The following is a 17675-nucleotide window of genomic DNA, read 5'->3' as shown; positions in this document are numbered from 1 at the left end:
ATAATAAAGTGACAAAGTACATTTGGCCTGTTAAGCACACTTTTTTAATGCAGTTCAGCATGTAATAGATCTTGGATGTGAAAGCCATTCAGCTGGATTCCCCATTCCTGAGGTTAAGTGTTGATGCCGGGTCAGGATTCATGGTCTTCCAAGACCGCAAAACTGGCGCCACATCTGGATTGATTCAGCAACTGTTAAGGGGCGAGCCCCGACACCACGTGGAACACAATCGATTCCAATGAAAAATGGTGCCGGATTCGCGATTGACACTCGGGAGGCCGACAAGCTACAGCTGCATATACTTCACTCCCCACACACACCATCCCAGCCAACAAGATGGCATTGGTTGCGCTGGACCGCGCCCATATGGCTGAGCTGGGGTCAGAGGGCGCCGGGGGGGGGGCGTTATTCTGGGGGACACCCATATGACCCGCAGACCTAAGTTTACAGTGGGCAGTCAAAGGCATGCGATGCTGCATGGCTGCCTTGCAGGCTATGGCAGTGATGTTCCGTGCCTGTCCACCCCAACCCCACAGCCCACCTGGCGGAATCCCCCTGGCCAGCAGCACAACTGTCAGCAAACTATGGTGATGTTGGGACACTTTCCCCCGCTCTCTCCCTCAGAAGCCACGGCGCCTGTTTCATGATTTTTAAAAGCACAAGTGAACCTCGCCGTTGGGAACTTGGCCCATCGGAGGCGGAGAATCGCAGAGGCCCTGGAGAATACCGGGTCGTCCGCTAATATGCCAACAGTGTTTACTGTACGTGTGTTCTGGAACGTATTGACGCCACTGTCGAGGTGACAGAGAATTGCGATTTGGCATGAAATCAGCGGCCACTGTGAATTTGGCACCTGAACCGATTCTCCGCCCAATCGCATTTCCCAATTCCGACAGAGAATCCCACCCATTGACTCTCCTGAGGAAATGTTATGCAGAAATGTTCACTGATCGATCCCGCAGATAATCAGGCTAAATTGTGATAGCGGCCTGTGGCACAATTTTTGTCAAATTTATACCTGTCCCCATACCTCTGATCACACTTGCAATTAGATATTAAATTAAATTTTTAAAAATCATTTCTTTTAATATCTAATTATACCCAATCCATGTTAATCAAGCATTTAAAATGTCAACAAATTAAGGAGAATGAAAGGTGTAAGTTGAATCCTTTCATATTGTATGACTACCGCAGCAAGCAAAAATAAATAATTCGATCCTGTTTCTCCAAACAAGATAAAAATCTGAGGTCTTTATGCTTGATTTGTAATCCAGTTGTATAAACAAAGTTCTGTTTTATCAAACAACAACTAGGCACTATGTAGTAGAAAAAATCTCCACTTTTGCAGAGAGCCTTCCTCTGTTAGAGAAGATTAATTTAATTGTGTGATAATAACAAAGGAGTGACGTGTATTTGTGTAATTCTCCCTTTGCTATCTCACACCAAGAGGATGCTGTGACCTCCGTACCAACCGGTCCATATTGGAACATGTTGGTCAACACAGACACAATGGGCTGAATGGCTTTTTCTGTTCTGTTCTGTATGATTCCTTGATCAGCTCCAAGCAAAGGGTATGATAGGCAAATTTTGCGCTCCTTTCCCCACCCCCCCCCCCCCCCAAAAAAAAAGATGGGTTCTGAGGCACAGTGGGGTGGGGGAGCATAAAAATTAAATGGATGGGATTGTCCCTGGGAACTCATCCGCCCAAATCCAGGTGCAATTTCACGCTGGGACTGACAGGGCCTCAGGTGAGAAACCTGCCCTTTCACCTATTGGGGCCCTTTAGTGGCCACATAAGGGTCTATCCTGCCTAACCTCAATGTTTAGGCTGGCGGGTGCAAGGAAGTGACACTTACACTTTTCCCCGTCTCTGGCGTGAAGGTGCCTCACTCATGATAGCGCTCTCAGCTTCAAATTAACAACTTATGCAGGTTCAGAATTGCCTACATTTTGACTTGTGAACCTAGGGCCCTAGCTCTGAAAAAAATAATGTTGCAAGTCCTTAATCATCAGTGTGCGTATATTAGTGACTCTTCTGAGTACATCAAGTATAAAAGTCCCTGCGGCTGGCTGTCATACATAGAACGACACAACACAGGAGGAGACCACTCCAACCTCTGTGCGCGTCCGGAAGCCTATACATGCAAGGGTTTTTTAAATTCATGAAACTTGGATTAAGGACCAAGGGTCAATGTACAAGACATACTGAAGTTCAAATGAGTTTAAGAAGGGACCAGCTACATGGTAAAATAGTGGTTACCTGGAGAAAGAACTAAAGCCAGAGGGAAATTCGGTGTTTGAATGTCTTCAGTTTGTTGTCATGATAATGCAGGAAGGGGAATGAGAGGGTATAAGATTCATTGGCCTCGGGAGGAATTTAAAAGATACTTGAGTGTGTATATAGCATCATGGTCTCAGGATTTCCCAAAGTGCTTCACAGCCAATTAAATACATTTGGAATATATTCAACGTTGCAATGTAGGAAACACAAGGGGCGAAATTCGCCCCAACGGCGCGATGTCCGCCAACTGCCGCCCAAATCGGCGCCAATCAGACGGGCATCGCGCCGCCCCAAAGGTGCGGAATGCTCCGCATCTTTGGGGGCCGAGCCCCAACATTGAGGGGCTAGGCCGACGCCGGAGGGATTTCCGCCCCGCCAGCTGGCGGAAATGGCGTTTGTTGCCCCGCCAGCTGGCGCGGAAATGCGGCGCATGCGCGGGAGCGTCAGCGGCCGCTAAGTTTCCCGGCGCATGCGCGGGAGCGTCAGCGGCCGCTGACAGTTTCCCGCGCATGCGCAGTGGGGAGAGTCACTTCCGCCTCCGCCATGGTGGAGGCCGTGGCGGAGGCGGAAGGGAAAGAATGCCCCCACGGCACAGGCCCGCCCGTGGATCGGTGGGCCCCGATCGCGGGCCAGGCCACCGTGGGGGCACCCCCCGGGGTCAGATCGCCCCGTGCCCCCCCCAGGACCCCGGAGCCCGCCCACGCCACCTGGTCCCACCGGTAAATACCAGGTTTCATTTACGCCAGCGGGACAGGCAATTTCTGGGCGGGACTTCGGCCCATCCGGGCCGGAGAATTGAGCGGGGGGTCCCGCCAACCGGCGCGGCCCGATTCCCGCCCCCGCCCAATCTCCAGTACCGGAGACTTCGGCGGGGGCGGGGGTGGGATTCACGGCGGCCAACGGCCATTCTCCGACCCGGCGGGGGTCGGAGAATGACGCCCAAGAATCCAATTTGTGTACAGCAAGCTCGCACAAATAGCCATGTGATAATGACTAATTAGTGTGTTTTGTGCTCCTGATTAAAGGATATATATCAGCCAGGACACTGGGGCGAACCCTCCAGTTCCTCTTTCAAATATTGTCACGGAATGTTTTACATTGGCCTAAAAGGGCAGACTGTGCCTCCGTTTACAACCTCATTTGAAAGATAGCACCTCTGACAGTGCAGCATTCCCTCAGTACTGAACTGGAATGTCAGCCTAGAATTTTAAAAAATAGAGGAAAGCCCAGAAGAGCAAAGAGAAGAGAAAGGTCTCCTGTGTTCACTACAAGTCTTTCGATAGCATGTCCCCACCAGAGATATAAATTCCTACACATAGTCGGCCGATCCAGCTTGGCAAGTTAATTGTCCTGCCCTAACCTTCTGACAATGCTTTCACTGATGGAGTCACAGCAACACTACTATCGATGGTGCTGCCACTGAACTGGAACTAAGTGGCTTTTTATTAATCAAAAACGCACCATTTTAAGACTTCTGCTTCATCAGTTCAGATTGCAAATGCAGTATATATTTCTGAAGTGTCTATAGATTGTATAATTGGGAGAACACCGAGGATGGTTGATTTTATAGGATGACTGTCTGTATACTGAGTGACCCATGAGTCGATTAAGCCACATGATGGAGTCGTTTATTTCTTATTTCTGTGTGAATCACCGTGGACACAGTAGTATTGACTCCAGCAGAGATCTTGGTGTGTAATAACCTGAGCCTTGATCGTAGGGTGTTACTGAATATTATTTACACATAACAGAATCTGCTTCGCGTTGAGTCGATTGCTTTTATTACTTTAGGGGATGAAACTTTATTAGCTAATTTTCCAATGATGAACTAATTTGAATTTTTTGGTCTATATTACACTGCATGTGATTCTGTATCTTTGTGTAGTCTATTTTTAAGAATTTTGATTGGTTAGGACTGGCTTCACATAGTATAGTCACATAAAAATCAGATGCACATAGACGCAAGGTAGTACAGAACTTGCGTGTTGCTAAAAAAAGAGACATGCTGTCAAAGCTTTTCATCTTTCACTCACTAGGACAGATGTAAGAATATCAAATCTCAAGAGAACAACAATTTATATTTCACGAGAAGATTGGCAAGTGGATTCTGATTGGTACCAAGAGAAACAACACCAGAGATTAAATACCAATCTTTTGTTTAAATTCAAACCACGCAAGTCAACTCTGGTTGAAGCATTGCCATGGGAAATAAAACAGTGAATAGCTATCCCCAATCTTCTGTTCAGTTGAAAAAAGCGCAGTGCATGGGCTCCTTTTTGTTTGAAAAAGACAGGGTCCTGTGCGTGAATATGTATTGCTTCTAACACCAGTAAGTGAGTTACACTGCAAGCCAAACTGCAATGGCTGTTTAGCACAGGGCTAAATCGCTGGCTTTGAAAGCAGACCAAGGCAGGCCAGCAGCACGGTTCAATTCCCATATCAGCCTCCCCGAACAGGCGCCGGAATGTGGCGACTAAGGGCTTTTCACAGTAACTTCATTTGAAGCCTACTTGTGACAATAAGCGATTTTCATTTCAAACTGCTGATCTTAAATTGCTTGTGAGTGTAATTCTAAGCACAGTCAGGATTGTTTAATATGTGTCGTCCAATCACGGAATCACATCTAATGTTTGATACTGTTTTCAGTTTTGCAAGGGCGGGCTATTTGAGCGCTGTTTGATGTGATCCACTAATCAGTGGGGTGTAAGGCATACATACTTGGTATCACACCAGCTCTGAAATTCATATACCACATTGCTCATTTGTGTGGTAGGCAGAGTGTCTCCTTGGCTCGATGGCAGCACCCTGTTAGTGGGCGAATCCCGCTCGTGGATAGTAAGAGGCTTTTTCCAAGGGTAGAGGGATCAATTACTAGGGGGCATAGGTTTACGGTGCGAGGGGCAAGGTTTAGAGGAGATGTACGAGGCAAGTTTTTTTACACAGAGGGTAGTGGGTGCCTGGAACTCGCTGCCAGAGGAGGTTGTGGAAGCAGGGACGATAGTGACGTTTAAGGGGCATCTTGACAAATACATGAATAGGATGGGAATAGAGGGATACGGACCCAAGAAGTGTAGAAGATTGTAGTTTAGTCGGGCAGCATGGTCGGCACGGGCTTGGAGGGCCGAAGGGCCTGTTCCTGTGCTGTACATTTCTTTGTTCTTGTCAATGACCGCTAAGGACATACTGTTCCCAGCTTTATTTGTTGCTTCGTACATGCCTTTGTTACTGGGTGACCCAAGACTAAAGCAATATCCATTGGGATATCACCGCTGAATCCTATTCTGCACCACAATCCCAATGTAGGCACTTCCCAACAATGCCTCTGGATCATCATCAAGAGCACCAAATTTGGTATCCATCCCTCCCACGCTATTCCCCCTTTTACAAGACAAAAGTCAACCAGATTTCTCCTACTGAAAACTCAACTCAGCACATACAGTGCAAAGGGATACAATCATGCAAAACTGATGCACTCGAAGAGAACAGCTGTTCTTTCCATTATACCCGCTCCAAACCTTGATGGGTGGAACTTTGTGACTAAACGTTACTTCTGTCACCCTCCTCCCGCAGCTATGTAATCTCCTATGAAAGGCAGAAAAATCCTAGGGTCAAAGGGGAGAAAAACAACTCTGGATATTCCCTCTTTGATCCCCTCAAGTGATGGAGCCATTAGATCCCGTGGGCCAAATGTTAAAGACACTTGTCCTCTGGGAATGTGGTCGTGGTTCCATTCAGGAACTAATCCAGCTCCTTCTTGAAGATAATGCAGAGATTCTAGACCACTGCATCAGCCAGATCTACTTGACTCCACACAATAAAATGCACCTATTGACTGAACCTTTACGGAGCCCATTGTAACATAGTGGTCTTTCTGACAATATGCTGAATCGGAACTAACATAGAAACTCTGGTTAAAATTGTAGAAATATATCCTTGTGTTTCTATTGTGCCTTATAGGCTTGTACTGAGGGGGGCAGCCCAACAGAGCATCCACTCCAGAAGGAGATTGCAAGTTTAAAAACTAAGCTACTGACAGGAAAGTCTTGCTATGTACAAAAGTACAAGGAGTGCCAGAGACTGCACAAACAGATCGAAAAGTTGAAAGCATTATTGGTATGTTTGTAGGACCTCTGTCTGAAAATAAGCACCTTGTATGAGAATTATAGGATGAAGGCACCAAATTTTTATTTAAGACAAAACTTTTACATGCATCTGAACTATTCCCAAACCCCAACGATGTAGCTGTCATTATAAATTAGATTAATTGTTCAATATAGTGTCCTATTCTGGAGCTTGTTGATATAATTATTGTTTCTGAGGTCTCAGAATCTCCTGACTTAAGTTCTAAAGTGTTATTTACCACAGGAAAATGGAACACTTTTTCCATTTCAGGCTCCTAACATCAGAATCACGTAAGTTCAGATCAGGTGGGGTATAATTAAATGTAATAGTAATGTCTTGCATTGAGGCACAGCCAGAACTGACCAGTTCCCCCTGTGCCAATGTGACATTTTCCCATTTCTCACCAGCTAACCTGTTGCCAATCCAGTGCTGAATCAAGGGCACTTAGTGGTGTGAATCCATGCCTACTAATAACTGGGCTGAGACTGACTCACCTTTAGTTTCAGTGAACTAATGTAAGTGTATAAATGTATATTTGGGACCAATTGGTGAAATAAGCAAAGGCTTGTTTTGTCTCCACCCATGGGAAGGGTCCTTGCTTAAGAACAGCTGCCATTCCACAGGAGATGTTCTGTATCAGCAGAAATTTTCTGTTGGTTTAGGTTTTCTTTTTAATTTGGAGTATCCATTTTTTTCCCCAGTTAAGGGGCAATTTAGCATGCCCAATTCACCTACCCTGCGCCTCTTTTTCAGTTGTGGGGGTGAGACCCACACAAACACTGGGAGAATGTGCAAACTCCACACGGACAGTGACCCAGGGCTGGATCGAACCCGGGTCCTCGGCGCCGTGAGGCTGCGGTGCTAGCCACTGCGCTTCCGTGCCGCCCTGGCTCAGGTTTTCTGGAGAACATTGAGAGTGGCCTAAAGAAGTGAAGGTGAGACGTGGAATGCAGAATTAGATACGACACTGCGCTCTCCCTCCCGCAGTCTCCAGTTTAATGGTCCGAAGGGTGATTGGGCCATTTGCTTGGAGACCTGAGTCCAGGGGACAGCAAAGAGGAACTGTACACACTGTACATGGGCATTTATTGTTCAAGTTGGCAAATCAGGACCGTGTGCCAGGATCATGCCCCTGCACCTGATTCATTTGTGGATCAAAGTCAGGAAGAGACGTTGAATTGAAGTAGCAAAATGTTCTATTTCTCTGTACGAACATAAGCATCCTATCCACAGCTTTTTTAAAATAAGATAATCAAGACTGTTGAGTTAGATTTTCTGAATTTGTGCTCTGATCCAGCTCCCTCGTGAAGATAATGCTGAGATTCTGGCCAACTGCATCAAACGGGTCTGCCTAATTCACTTGACCACTCCACACAATACAAATGCACCATTGGCTGAACTAATTACGGAGTCCATAGCGGGTCTTTCTGACAATATGCCGAGCAAGAAGCTTTTTCTTGATCAATAATGGGAAATCTGAAAGTTGATAAAACTCCTTTGTTCATCAAAAAAAATTGTTTTAAAGATTCCTGATGACACCAGCCACACACACAGGTGAACTGGGCAAGGAAGATCAATTCTCTTATCACATTTTTGTAGAGTCCATCATTGTTGCTCCCAAGTTCAACAATGCAATTGTTCCACTCTGTTTCAGTTCTGCTTCACTTCTGCACTCCTCTTGTGAGGGAAAGAGGGATAAAATTGCTAAAATTTTCAGCTGATCCAGATGCTGGTTACCATGGCTCACTCCCCAAATCTATCTGGCAGTCTTGACAGTTGACTGTGATGAGACCCATTTCAGTCTCTGCTTCTCCCACCAGTAGCAGTTCCACACGCGCGCGCCCCCCCCCCCCCGATTATGGTGATACATATTTGAATGCATGAGTAGCTTTTGTTAAGTGCTCTTCATTGTCGTTATAAACAATAACTGTTTTCTGTGCAACAGGAAGACAAGAATAAATGCCACTCTCCAATCAAGGAGATTGTTGAGATCACAGAAAATGCAGAGACAGGTAGAGGGGTGGAATGATTAGAGAAAAAGAACTGGAATTTAAAGCAGGACAAATAGGATTAGAAAATTGTCTTGGATGGTGGTGTATCAGATTGCGCACTCACTATACGCAGCACCTGCTGCTGAGTTACATTGCAATCAGTGGAATAGCATCAGATGCTGGGTGGAATAGGCGGGAACCTGATATCACTCATTTTACACCATCAGACAAATTTCCTCTCCATAGTCTTCAATTATTCCGCATGCATTGTCATGTAAGCAGGAAAGCTATCTATAAAATTCAAGACATTTTCAAAGAAATCTTAGATATAAATATTCCAAGTTAGGGCGCTGCAACATTGCAGCATTCCCAGGATTTTGAGTAACATTGGATCTATCTTTATAATATTTGACTGTGTGGATGCAATGTTAACTAAGTTGAAATGTTGTAGTGACCTCTGTTCTTTCCCTCACACCAGTATTTGTTTAGCTCACTGAGTACCTCTGATGGCAAAACTCTGGTACTGTGGCATTGCAAAAGAAAATGGACCTTGTATAAAATACTTGGTTCTGTTATGACTGGGGCCAGCCTGCCTACAAACGTAAACTGCAACATTATTTGTAAACTTGTATTTTTCATTGTTTGGAAACAGTGCAGCAAAGAATTCTCCACCGTCGGGATTCTCCGTTTTGCCGGCAGCCTCGGGGTTTCCTGACGGCGTGGGGCTGTCCCACAATGGGAAACCGCATTGACCAACCGGTAAAACGGAGAATCCCGACGGCATGCCCCACCAGAAATCTGGTGCAACGGGACGGAGAAACCCAGCCAAAGTCTTATTCAGTACATCATGATTCTTTAAAAAAAACTTGAGGGCGGCACGTGGCGTAGTGGTTAGCACTGCTGCCTACGGAGCAGAGGACCCAGGTTCGAATCCCGGCCCAGGGTCACTGTCCGTGTGGAGTTTGCACATTCTCCGCGTGACTGCGTGGGTTTCACCCCCACAACCCAAAGATGTGCAGGTTAGGTGAATTGGTCACGCTAAATTGCCCCTTAATTGGAAAAAAAAATAATTGCGTACTGTAAAATTATTTTTTAAAAGGACTTCTATTTATAGGGTTTTTTATAACCTCACGACACCCCAAAGCACTTTGCAGCCGATAAAGTACTTTTAAAATATAGTCACTGTTGGAATGTAGGGACATAGTAATCAATTCATGCATTTCCGCTCCGACATGCTCCGACAAACAACATTGTTGATCTATTTTTTAAAAATAAGTTTAGAGTACCCAATTCATTTTTCCAATTAAGGGGCAATTTAGCGTGGCCAATCCACCTAGCCTGCACATTTTTTTTTGATTTTGGTTGTGGGGGCGAAACCCACGCAAACACGGGGAGAATGTGCAAACTCCACACGGACAGTGACCCAGAGCTGGGATTGAACCTGGGACCTCGGCGCCGTGAGGCTGCAGGGCTAACCCACTGCGCCACCGTGCTGCCCTTTTGTTGATCTATTTTAGTGATCTTGGTTGAGGAACCAGGTTATCGGGAGAATTCCGTTACTTTAGGATCTTTTATATCCAGCTGAGGGGGCAAAGTTCTCATCTGAAAGAGGAAACCTTTAACAATGCAATGCTCCCTCATTCCAGCACTAGAATGCCAGTCTAGCTAATGCACTCTGGAAGGAACGCATTGCCTTCTGACACCAAGGTGTGAGTGCTCCCACTGAGTCCCGTCTGGTGGTGTGCGTTCTTCAATTGAGGACTTGGTCCCATTGTACGAAACCTGCTTGATTCTTAGTGGGGATAAAAATAACTGTGATAAGAGAGTATGATGTGCTGTGGTCATGGGGATACTGTATTAAATAATTATTTGGATTTTAGTTCTTGGGTTTTCCAAACATTTATTTTAGCTAAATCAAAAATGCTTGCAAGTTTGGGTAAAAGGACGGCAACAATTTTTGTTTTTCAAGACTTCAAATTTTCAATGCCTCTTATTGTGGAGAGATTTCTTTGAGAAGATTTCATTGAGAATGTTTAGCCAATTCATGAATGCAGCAATACTGGGGGGACAAAACAATTCCTGCTTGCTGGGATGTGCATCGCCATTTCTCTGGAATTGAATTTCAGCTCATAATCTTCTCCCCTTCCTCTCCACTTCTTCCTCATTCCCTCGCACGCTTTTTAAAATGAGTTGGCGCATAAATCCTCTTCCATCTGAACTGGTGCATTTCCTGAACTTTAATTGGATTTATTTTCTTCAGAAAAGGAATGCTGGATTTTTCACCCGAAACAGAAAATATTGGAAATGTACTGCTGGTCAGTAAGAATTGGATAAAATCTAATGGCAGGTCCAATTCTAAACATTAAGCTGCTGTAAGGAATCTCTCCCTTCCTGAAGCTGACTACCCCACTGTATGTTTTCCGTGTTTGTGATAGACAGATGTGAATTTGACCAGTTTTAGTTTCACTGTACATTTGGTTAACACACCAGAGGCTATCGCTAGAATTATAAGACTAAAATAGAGTCCAGCTATATACAGACTGTTTTCTTGTTTTTCTGTTTCCTTACCGTGTGTTTTTTTGCTCTACAAAAAGCAGCCAATTCAGGGGGGGTGTCTGTGCAGCAGCCTGGGACTGAATTAGCAGAAATAAAGTCAAAGCTTGGGGACAGAGCAGAGAAGGCAATGGTGAGTGACTTGCATACTGCTGCGTTTATAAAGATGTTGCAGATTTTGCATTGGTTTGCAGGTTTGTCCATTTGTGCCATTTGCTCACAAGTGGTTCACAGGACCAGTATAATCTTACAGCAGTGAAATAGGCCATTCAGTCCATGATGCCTGTGCCAGCTCTGTGAAAAAACTATCCAATTATCCCACTACTCCCTCACCCCCACCCCCCACCCCATTCCCCCACTCCTGCTCTTTCCCCATAGCCTTGCAAATTTCTCCTTATCCAAATATTTATCCAAATCCCATTGAAAGTTACTAGTATCTGCTCCCACTGTCCTTTTAGGCAGAGCTTTACAGGTTGTAATAACTTCTTATTGTCAGGAAACAGGGGTAGGTATAAGTGATCTCTATTTGTATTGTTAAATATTAGAAATAAGGGGCGAAATTCTCCCCCAACGGCGCGATGTCCGCCGACTGGCGCCCAAAAGGCGCCAATCAGACGGCCATCGTGCCGCCCCAAAGGTGTGGAATGCTCCGCATCTTTGGGGGCCGAGCCCCGACATTGAGGGGTTAGGCCGACGCCAGCGGGATTTCCGCCCCGCCAGCTGGCGGAAATGGCGTTTGTTGCCCCGCCAGCTGGCACGGAAATGACATTCGGGGCGGCGCATGCGCGGGACCGTCAGCGGCCGCTGACAGTTTCCCGCGCATGCGCAGTGGAGAGAGTCACTTCCGCCTCCGCCATGGTGGAGGCCGTGGCGGAGGCGGAAGGGAAAGAGTGCCCCCACGGCACAGGCCCGCCCGCGGATCGGTGAGCCCCGATCGTGGGCCAGGCCACCGTGGGGGCACCCCCCGGGGCCAGATCGCCCCGCGCCGCCTTGTCCCGCCGGTAAATACCAACTTTAATTTACGCCGGCGGGACAGGCAATTTCTGGGCGGGACTTCGGCCCATCCAGGCCGGAGAACTGAGCGGGGGGTCCCGCCAACCGGCGCGGCCCGATTCCCGCCCCCGCCCAATCTCCGGTACCGGAGACTTCGGTGGGCGGCGGGGGCGGGATTCACGGCAGCCAACGGCCATTCTCCGACCCGCTGGGGGGTCGGAGAATGACGCCCAAGGTATCAATTTCAGTGGATTAAATTTAATATTTTTGTGTGAGAAAGGGTGCAAATCTAGGTAGATTCATGTTAAACAAAGGTGTTTTCATGTATGGGGGTGTTGGTTTCAGTTCAAATTGTGTTTCTATTGTGCTGAGGGGTTTATGGTGGGAAAAGTGAACACGAGCTTGGAGAAAGAATGCGATGTTGCTCAGCAACCACGGGTCACTTTTAGAGAGAAGGTCTTTTGAATTTTCGCATTCAACTGAATCTAGGCAGTGGGTATAGGAACCTAGAGAGGGAATAGCTCTCCGCTTTGCTGGAAGTGGGAGAGTTATACAATGGTGTAATGTGCATGAAGGCAAGCTCTCGAGGAACTAAAGGAAAGTTGGTTCCAGAAACCGGGGCGGGGGGGCGGAGATTTGAGCAGAAATCCACAGAAGATTGATTTAGTGGCATCTGCCATTTGGTTACGATTGGGGTGTTGTCTGACCACAGATGGCCTCATGGGTTACGGGGACTTTGTGTTTACTGACCATATTATAGAATAAGACATTTTTTGTACTCTTGTGTTATCCTTAACATCTGTGAACAGTTGTAAAGGTAAGTGGGAGTGAAGAAGTATTGTATTATAGTCAAACTTTTGATGTTTAATGAATGTTTTTTTCTTAAGCTAACTGGTAGCCCTGTGACTGTTCTTCCACACTTTCTGAAAAGAATTAAAAGTTAGTCTTTTGAGTCCGGTTCTAATCTGGGACCTTCCTGTCCAGTTATAACAATAACTAGGATTGTAACACTGTGTAAAAGGAAACTCTCATCCTTTCTTTCTTTCTCTCTGGTCCTTTCGGCAATTACATTAATTCACAGAATCTTTGCAGTGCAAAAGAAGGCCTTTTGGCCCATCGAGTCTGCACTGGCTCACTGAAAGAGCATTCTATCTGATCCCACTTTCCTGAATTATCCCCTTAACCTTGCATGTTCATTTATTTTAGAGAGCAATCCAATTCTCTTTTGAAACCTCAATTGAACCTGCCTCCACCACATTCTCCGGAGTATTGACCCAGACTCAAAACACCCTCTGGGTGAAAAAGTCTTCCTTACATTGCTTATCTCCTTTTGTGCATTATTTTGAATCCCCTCTCGTCCTTGATGTAGTCTTGAGTGGGAACAGATTCTCACTATTTACCTTGTTCATACCCCTCAGAATCTTGAAAGCTCTAAGAAGTCTCCTCTTGGCCTTCATTTCTCCAAGAAAAGCAGACCTAACCTTTCCAATCTATCCCATAGCCGCAGTTATTTATCTCTGGAATCATTCTTTTGAATCTTCTCTGTACTCCCTCCAAAGCAGTGTTCTCTAGTTACTAATGACCCCCGCCAGTGGAAACAGTATCTTCCTGTAAACCTCTTCGTGATTTTGAATATTGAGGATGATACAGAGGGATAAAAGTTTGAAGCATGGGCAGCACGGTGGCTCAGTGGTTAGCAATCCTGCCTCACGGCGCCGAGGTCCCAGATTCGATCCCGGCCCCTGATAACTGTTTGTGTGGAGTTTGCACATTCTCCCTGTGTCGGCGTGGGCCTTACACCCAAAATGATGTGCAGATTGGGTGAATTGGCCACACTAAATTGTCCCTTAATTGGAAAAAAAAGAATTGGGTACTCTTCATAAAAACATTTTTTGTTTTTTTTTTTAAATAAAAAAATTTGCACTTGAAACATGAGGTTCCACCACGGCATCTGGCCAACAAGAGTATAGAGTTGTGTGGAAAGCATTACAAATTGAGCGTGCGGAGGGAGACGCCTGTGTTATGAGCCAGCCAGAAGGATGGAGGGGAGAGAGTGCATGGGTGCACCATCACTTCCAAATTGCACTGTCCTGACTTGGACATATATTGGCTATTCCTTCATTGTCGATGGATTAAAATTCTGAAACTCCTAAGAGCACCTCCATTGTGCCATTAGCACATAAACTGCAGCAGTTCAAGAAGGTGGTACATTACCTCCACCTCAAGGGCAATCGGGATGGACAATAAATACTGGAAATACCACCAATGTCCATAAACCCATGAATGAAGAAATGTTCAAAAACATTTATTTCTATTTGGAACCGCTTTATTATTTGAAGAGTTTATCCAATGGGTAGGAAGTTGTTTCACGTGTTTACTCTGACACCAACCTGACTGATTTCAAAGGTGCATTCGACCATTGCAATAGTTTTTTTTAAAGAACCTAATTATGTGACATTACAAAGTGCAATATTCTTTGAAATGTGTTGCTGCCTTTGGCTGCTGCTAGAGGATCCATTCAAGCTGAATTCAGTCCCGACAGGCGTTGCATTTCACTGCTTTTGTTTTGTGTTTATTCAGGGATTTCCGAAAATCTGCTGAGATGGTGTAGCATCGCCACAGCAACTCGCATTCATGTAGCAATGTTTCACAGCATAATTAAATTAGAAAACAAAATGAAGCTCTATTTGGACGGGTGACCAGAGCTTGTTCAAAGAAGCAGGTTTTAAATAGCAACTTAAGGGAAGAGAGAAAGGTAAAGATGAGAGGGTAGGGGAGCAAAAACTAGAATGGAATGCACGTCTCTGATCACTAATCGAAATATTCACCAGCAAAGGGCAACCTGAATGAGGAATTGAAAAGCAATAAGCTAGAAGTAAGTTTTTGTAAATAATCCAAATACTTTTTTTTTGTGTCTTTTAGGTTAGGTTTAAAGATATCGAGCATGAACTTGATACCAAGACCCATATCATCGACCTTCGCACTATGGAAGTGGCTGATTTACAAGAAGAGATCAAGGTGGGTGCTGTGCAATTCGCTTTCAGTGTTGTATTTGTGTTAACAACAAAAAAACTCATATATAACCACTTCAATACAGTGAAACATCTCCAGCAGCTACCAAGGCGTACTTTTAAAAAATGACACTGAGCCACATTAGAAGATAATAGGGGGTGACCAAAAGCTTGACAAAGAGCTGAGTTTTCAGGAGTGTCTTAAAAGAAGAAAGGAGAGGTTTGCGGAGGAAACTGCAGCACTTGGGGGAGGGAGAGACTGTTATTTTACCTGCCAGAGCAGGAGTGACTGCTACTGTCTTTCCTTGCTTCTGTGTCACACACTCTTGACACACCCAGCACTAGTCCATGCTGACCAGGTTTTGCAGCTGACTTTTTATACCAGACCATTGTGTATTCCTTGGGGGAGAGCGGGGGGGGGGGGGGGGGGGGGGCACAAAACCGGTCTACGGCATAATTTACAGGAAATTCCTGCTGAGATGTTAATCAGCTCCCATTAACTCCACAGGAGATGGCAGTTCATGCTTGCATGGCTTCCTCCTTTGAAATTTATGTCTGACAAAGGGTGTGACATTCCATTGGCTTTCTTTGTATACATAATTCTTGGTTTTGCTCCATAATCATGACAGTATAAATGCAGCATAAAACAATGAGTGATGCACTGTGTCTAGGCTGCCAAGTGTGATAATGAGCCATGTTGCTCAAGGGTTCTACCTCCCGTCTGTGTTGAGTTGTCTGTGCTCAGTTTGAGTGATGTCAGCATGATAATTGACTGCATTACACAAGGCAAGGGAAGGATCCATTTGCTAAATTCCCATTGACTTCTGTGAAGAGATAGACCTTTCATGGTGAAATTAAATACGTTTGAAGGATAATCACTATTGTAATGTAGGAAATGCAAGATTCAGTTTGCACACAGCAAGCTGTCACAAACAGAAATGTGATTTTTTAAATTCATTTTTGGGATGTGGGCATTGTTGGTCAGGCCAGCATTTATTGCCCAGCCCTAGTTGCCCTTCAGAAGGTGTTGGTGAGTTTCCTTCTTGAACCAATGCAGTCTCTGAGATGTACATGTGTAGGTATGCCCACAGTGCAGTTCGGGAGGGAGTTCCAGGATTTTGATCCAGCGACAGTGAATGAGCGGTGATATATTTCCAAGTCAGGGTGGTGAGTGACTTCGGAGGGGAATCTCCAGGTGGTGGGTTCCCCGATATCTGCTGCTCTTGTCCTCTAGATAGTACAAAGAAAAATTACAGCACAGGAACAGGCCCTTGGGCCCTCCAGGCCTGCGCCGATCCAGATCTTCTATCTAAAACTGTCCCTATTTTCTAAAGATCCGTATCCCTCTGCTCCCTGCCTATTCATGTATCTGTCTAGATACATCTTAAATGACACTATCGTGCCCGCCTCTACCACCTCCGCCGGCAATGCATTCCAGGCACCCATCACCCTCTGCGTAAAGAACTTTCCACGCATATCTCCCTTAAACTTTTCCCCTCTCGCCTTGAACTCATGATCCCTAGTAATTGAGTCCTCCACTCTGGGGGAAAAAGCTTCTTGCTATCCACCCTGTCTATACCTCTCATGATTTGTCCCCCCTCAACCTCCGTCTTTCTAATGAAACATTCACCTGAGAAAGGAGCAGTGCTCCGAATGCTAGTGTTTGAAACAAACCTGTTGGACGGTATCGACCTGCTCTATCGACCTCCGCAGCCACCTTCAGGGTACAATGGACCTGAACACCCAGATCTCTCTGTACATCAATTTTCCCCAGGGCTTTTTCATTTACCGTATAGTTCGCTCTTGAATTGGATCTTCCAAAATGCATCACCTCGCATTTGCCCGGATTGAACTCCATCTGCCATTTCCATGCTACCAGCACGGTAGCATTGTGGATAGCACAATTGTTTCACAGCTCCAGGGTCCCAGGTTCGATTCCGGCTTGGGTCACTGTCTGTGCGGAGCCGGCACATCCTCCCCGTGTGTGCGTGGGTTTCCTCCGGGTGCTCCTGTTTCCTCCCACTGTCCAAAGATGTGCAGGTAGGTGGATTGGCCATGATAAATTGCCCTTAAGTGTCCAAAATTGCCCTTAGTGTTGGGTGGGGTTACTGGGTTATGGGGATAGGGTGGAGTTGTTGACCTTGGGTGGGGTGCTCTTTCCAAGAGCCGGTGCAGACTCGATGGGCCGAATGGACTCCTTCTGCACTGTAAATTCTATAAACCTGGTGTAAGACTTCTTACTTTGCTCACCCCAGTCCAACGTCGGCATCTCCACATCATTTCTAATGAAAATAATCCTAATCTACTCAACCTCTCTTCATAGCTAGCGCCCTCCATACCAGGCAACATCCTGGTGAACCTCCTCTGCACCTTCGCCAAAGCATCCACATCCTTTTGGTAATGTGGCGACCAGAACTGTACGCAGTATTCCAAATGTGGCCGAACCAAAGTCTCATACAACTGTAACATGACCTGCCAACTCTTGTATTCAATACCCCTTTCGATGAAGGAAAGCATGCCGTATGCGTTCTTGACCACTCTTATCGACCTGCGCAGCCACCTTCAGGGTACAATGGACCTGAACACCCAGATCTCTCTGTACATCAATTTCCCCCAGGGCTTTTTCATTTACCGTATAGTTCGCTCTTGAATTGGATCTTGCAAAATGCATCACCTCGCATTTGCCCGGATTGAACTCCATCTGCCATTTCTCCGCCCAACTCT

General features: G+C 45.8%; 1 protein-coding gene across 5 annotated transcripts in view; it reads left to right on the top strand.

The window, feature by feature from the left end:
- The window catches only part of LOC140398631 (uncharacterized), a 97894-nt gene that overhangs the window by 68108 nt on the left and 12111 nt on the right, over positions 1-17675 (top strand). For 3 of the 5 annotated variants that reach the window (XM_072487520.1, XM_072487519.1, XM_072487522.1), the window contains 4 exons: positions 6239-6394; positions 8349-8415; positions 10989-11080; positions 14863-14958. In XM_072487520.1, coding sequence (XP_072343621.1) covers positions 6239-6394; positions 8349-8415; positions 10989-11080; positions 14863-14958 — 411 coding nt within the window. The remainder of the gene's footprint in view (positions 1-6238; positions 6395-8348; positions 8416-10988; positions 11081-14862; positions 14959-17675) is intronic. The other 2 variants (XM_072487521.1, XM_072487523.1) reach the window with 2 other exon arrangements.

Source organism: Scyliorhinus torazame, chromosome 21, assembly GCF_047496885.1.
Source record: "Scyliorhinus torazame isolate Kashiwa2021f chromosome 21, sScyTor2.1, whole genome shotgun sequence".
Classification (NCBI taxonomy): domain Eukaryota; kingdom Metazoa; phylum Chordata; class Chondrichthyes; order Carcharhiniformes; family Scyliorhinidae; genus Scyliorhinus; species Scyliorhinus torazame.
This window is presented reverse-complemented; position numbering and strand designations above follow the sequence as displayed.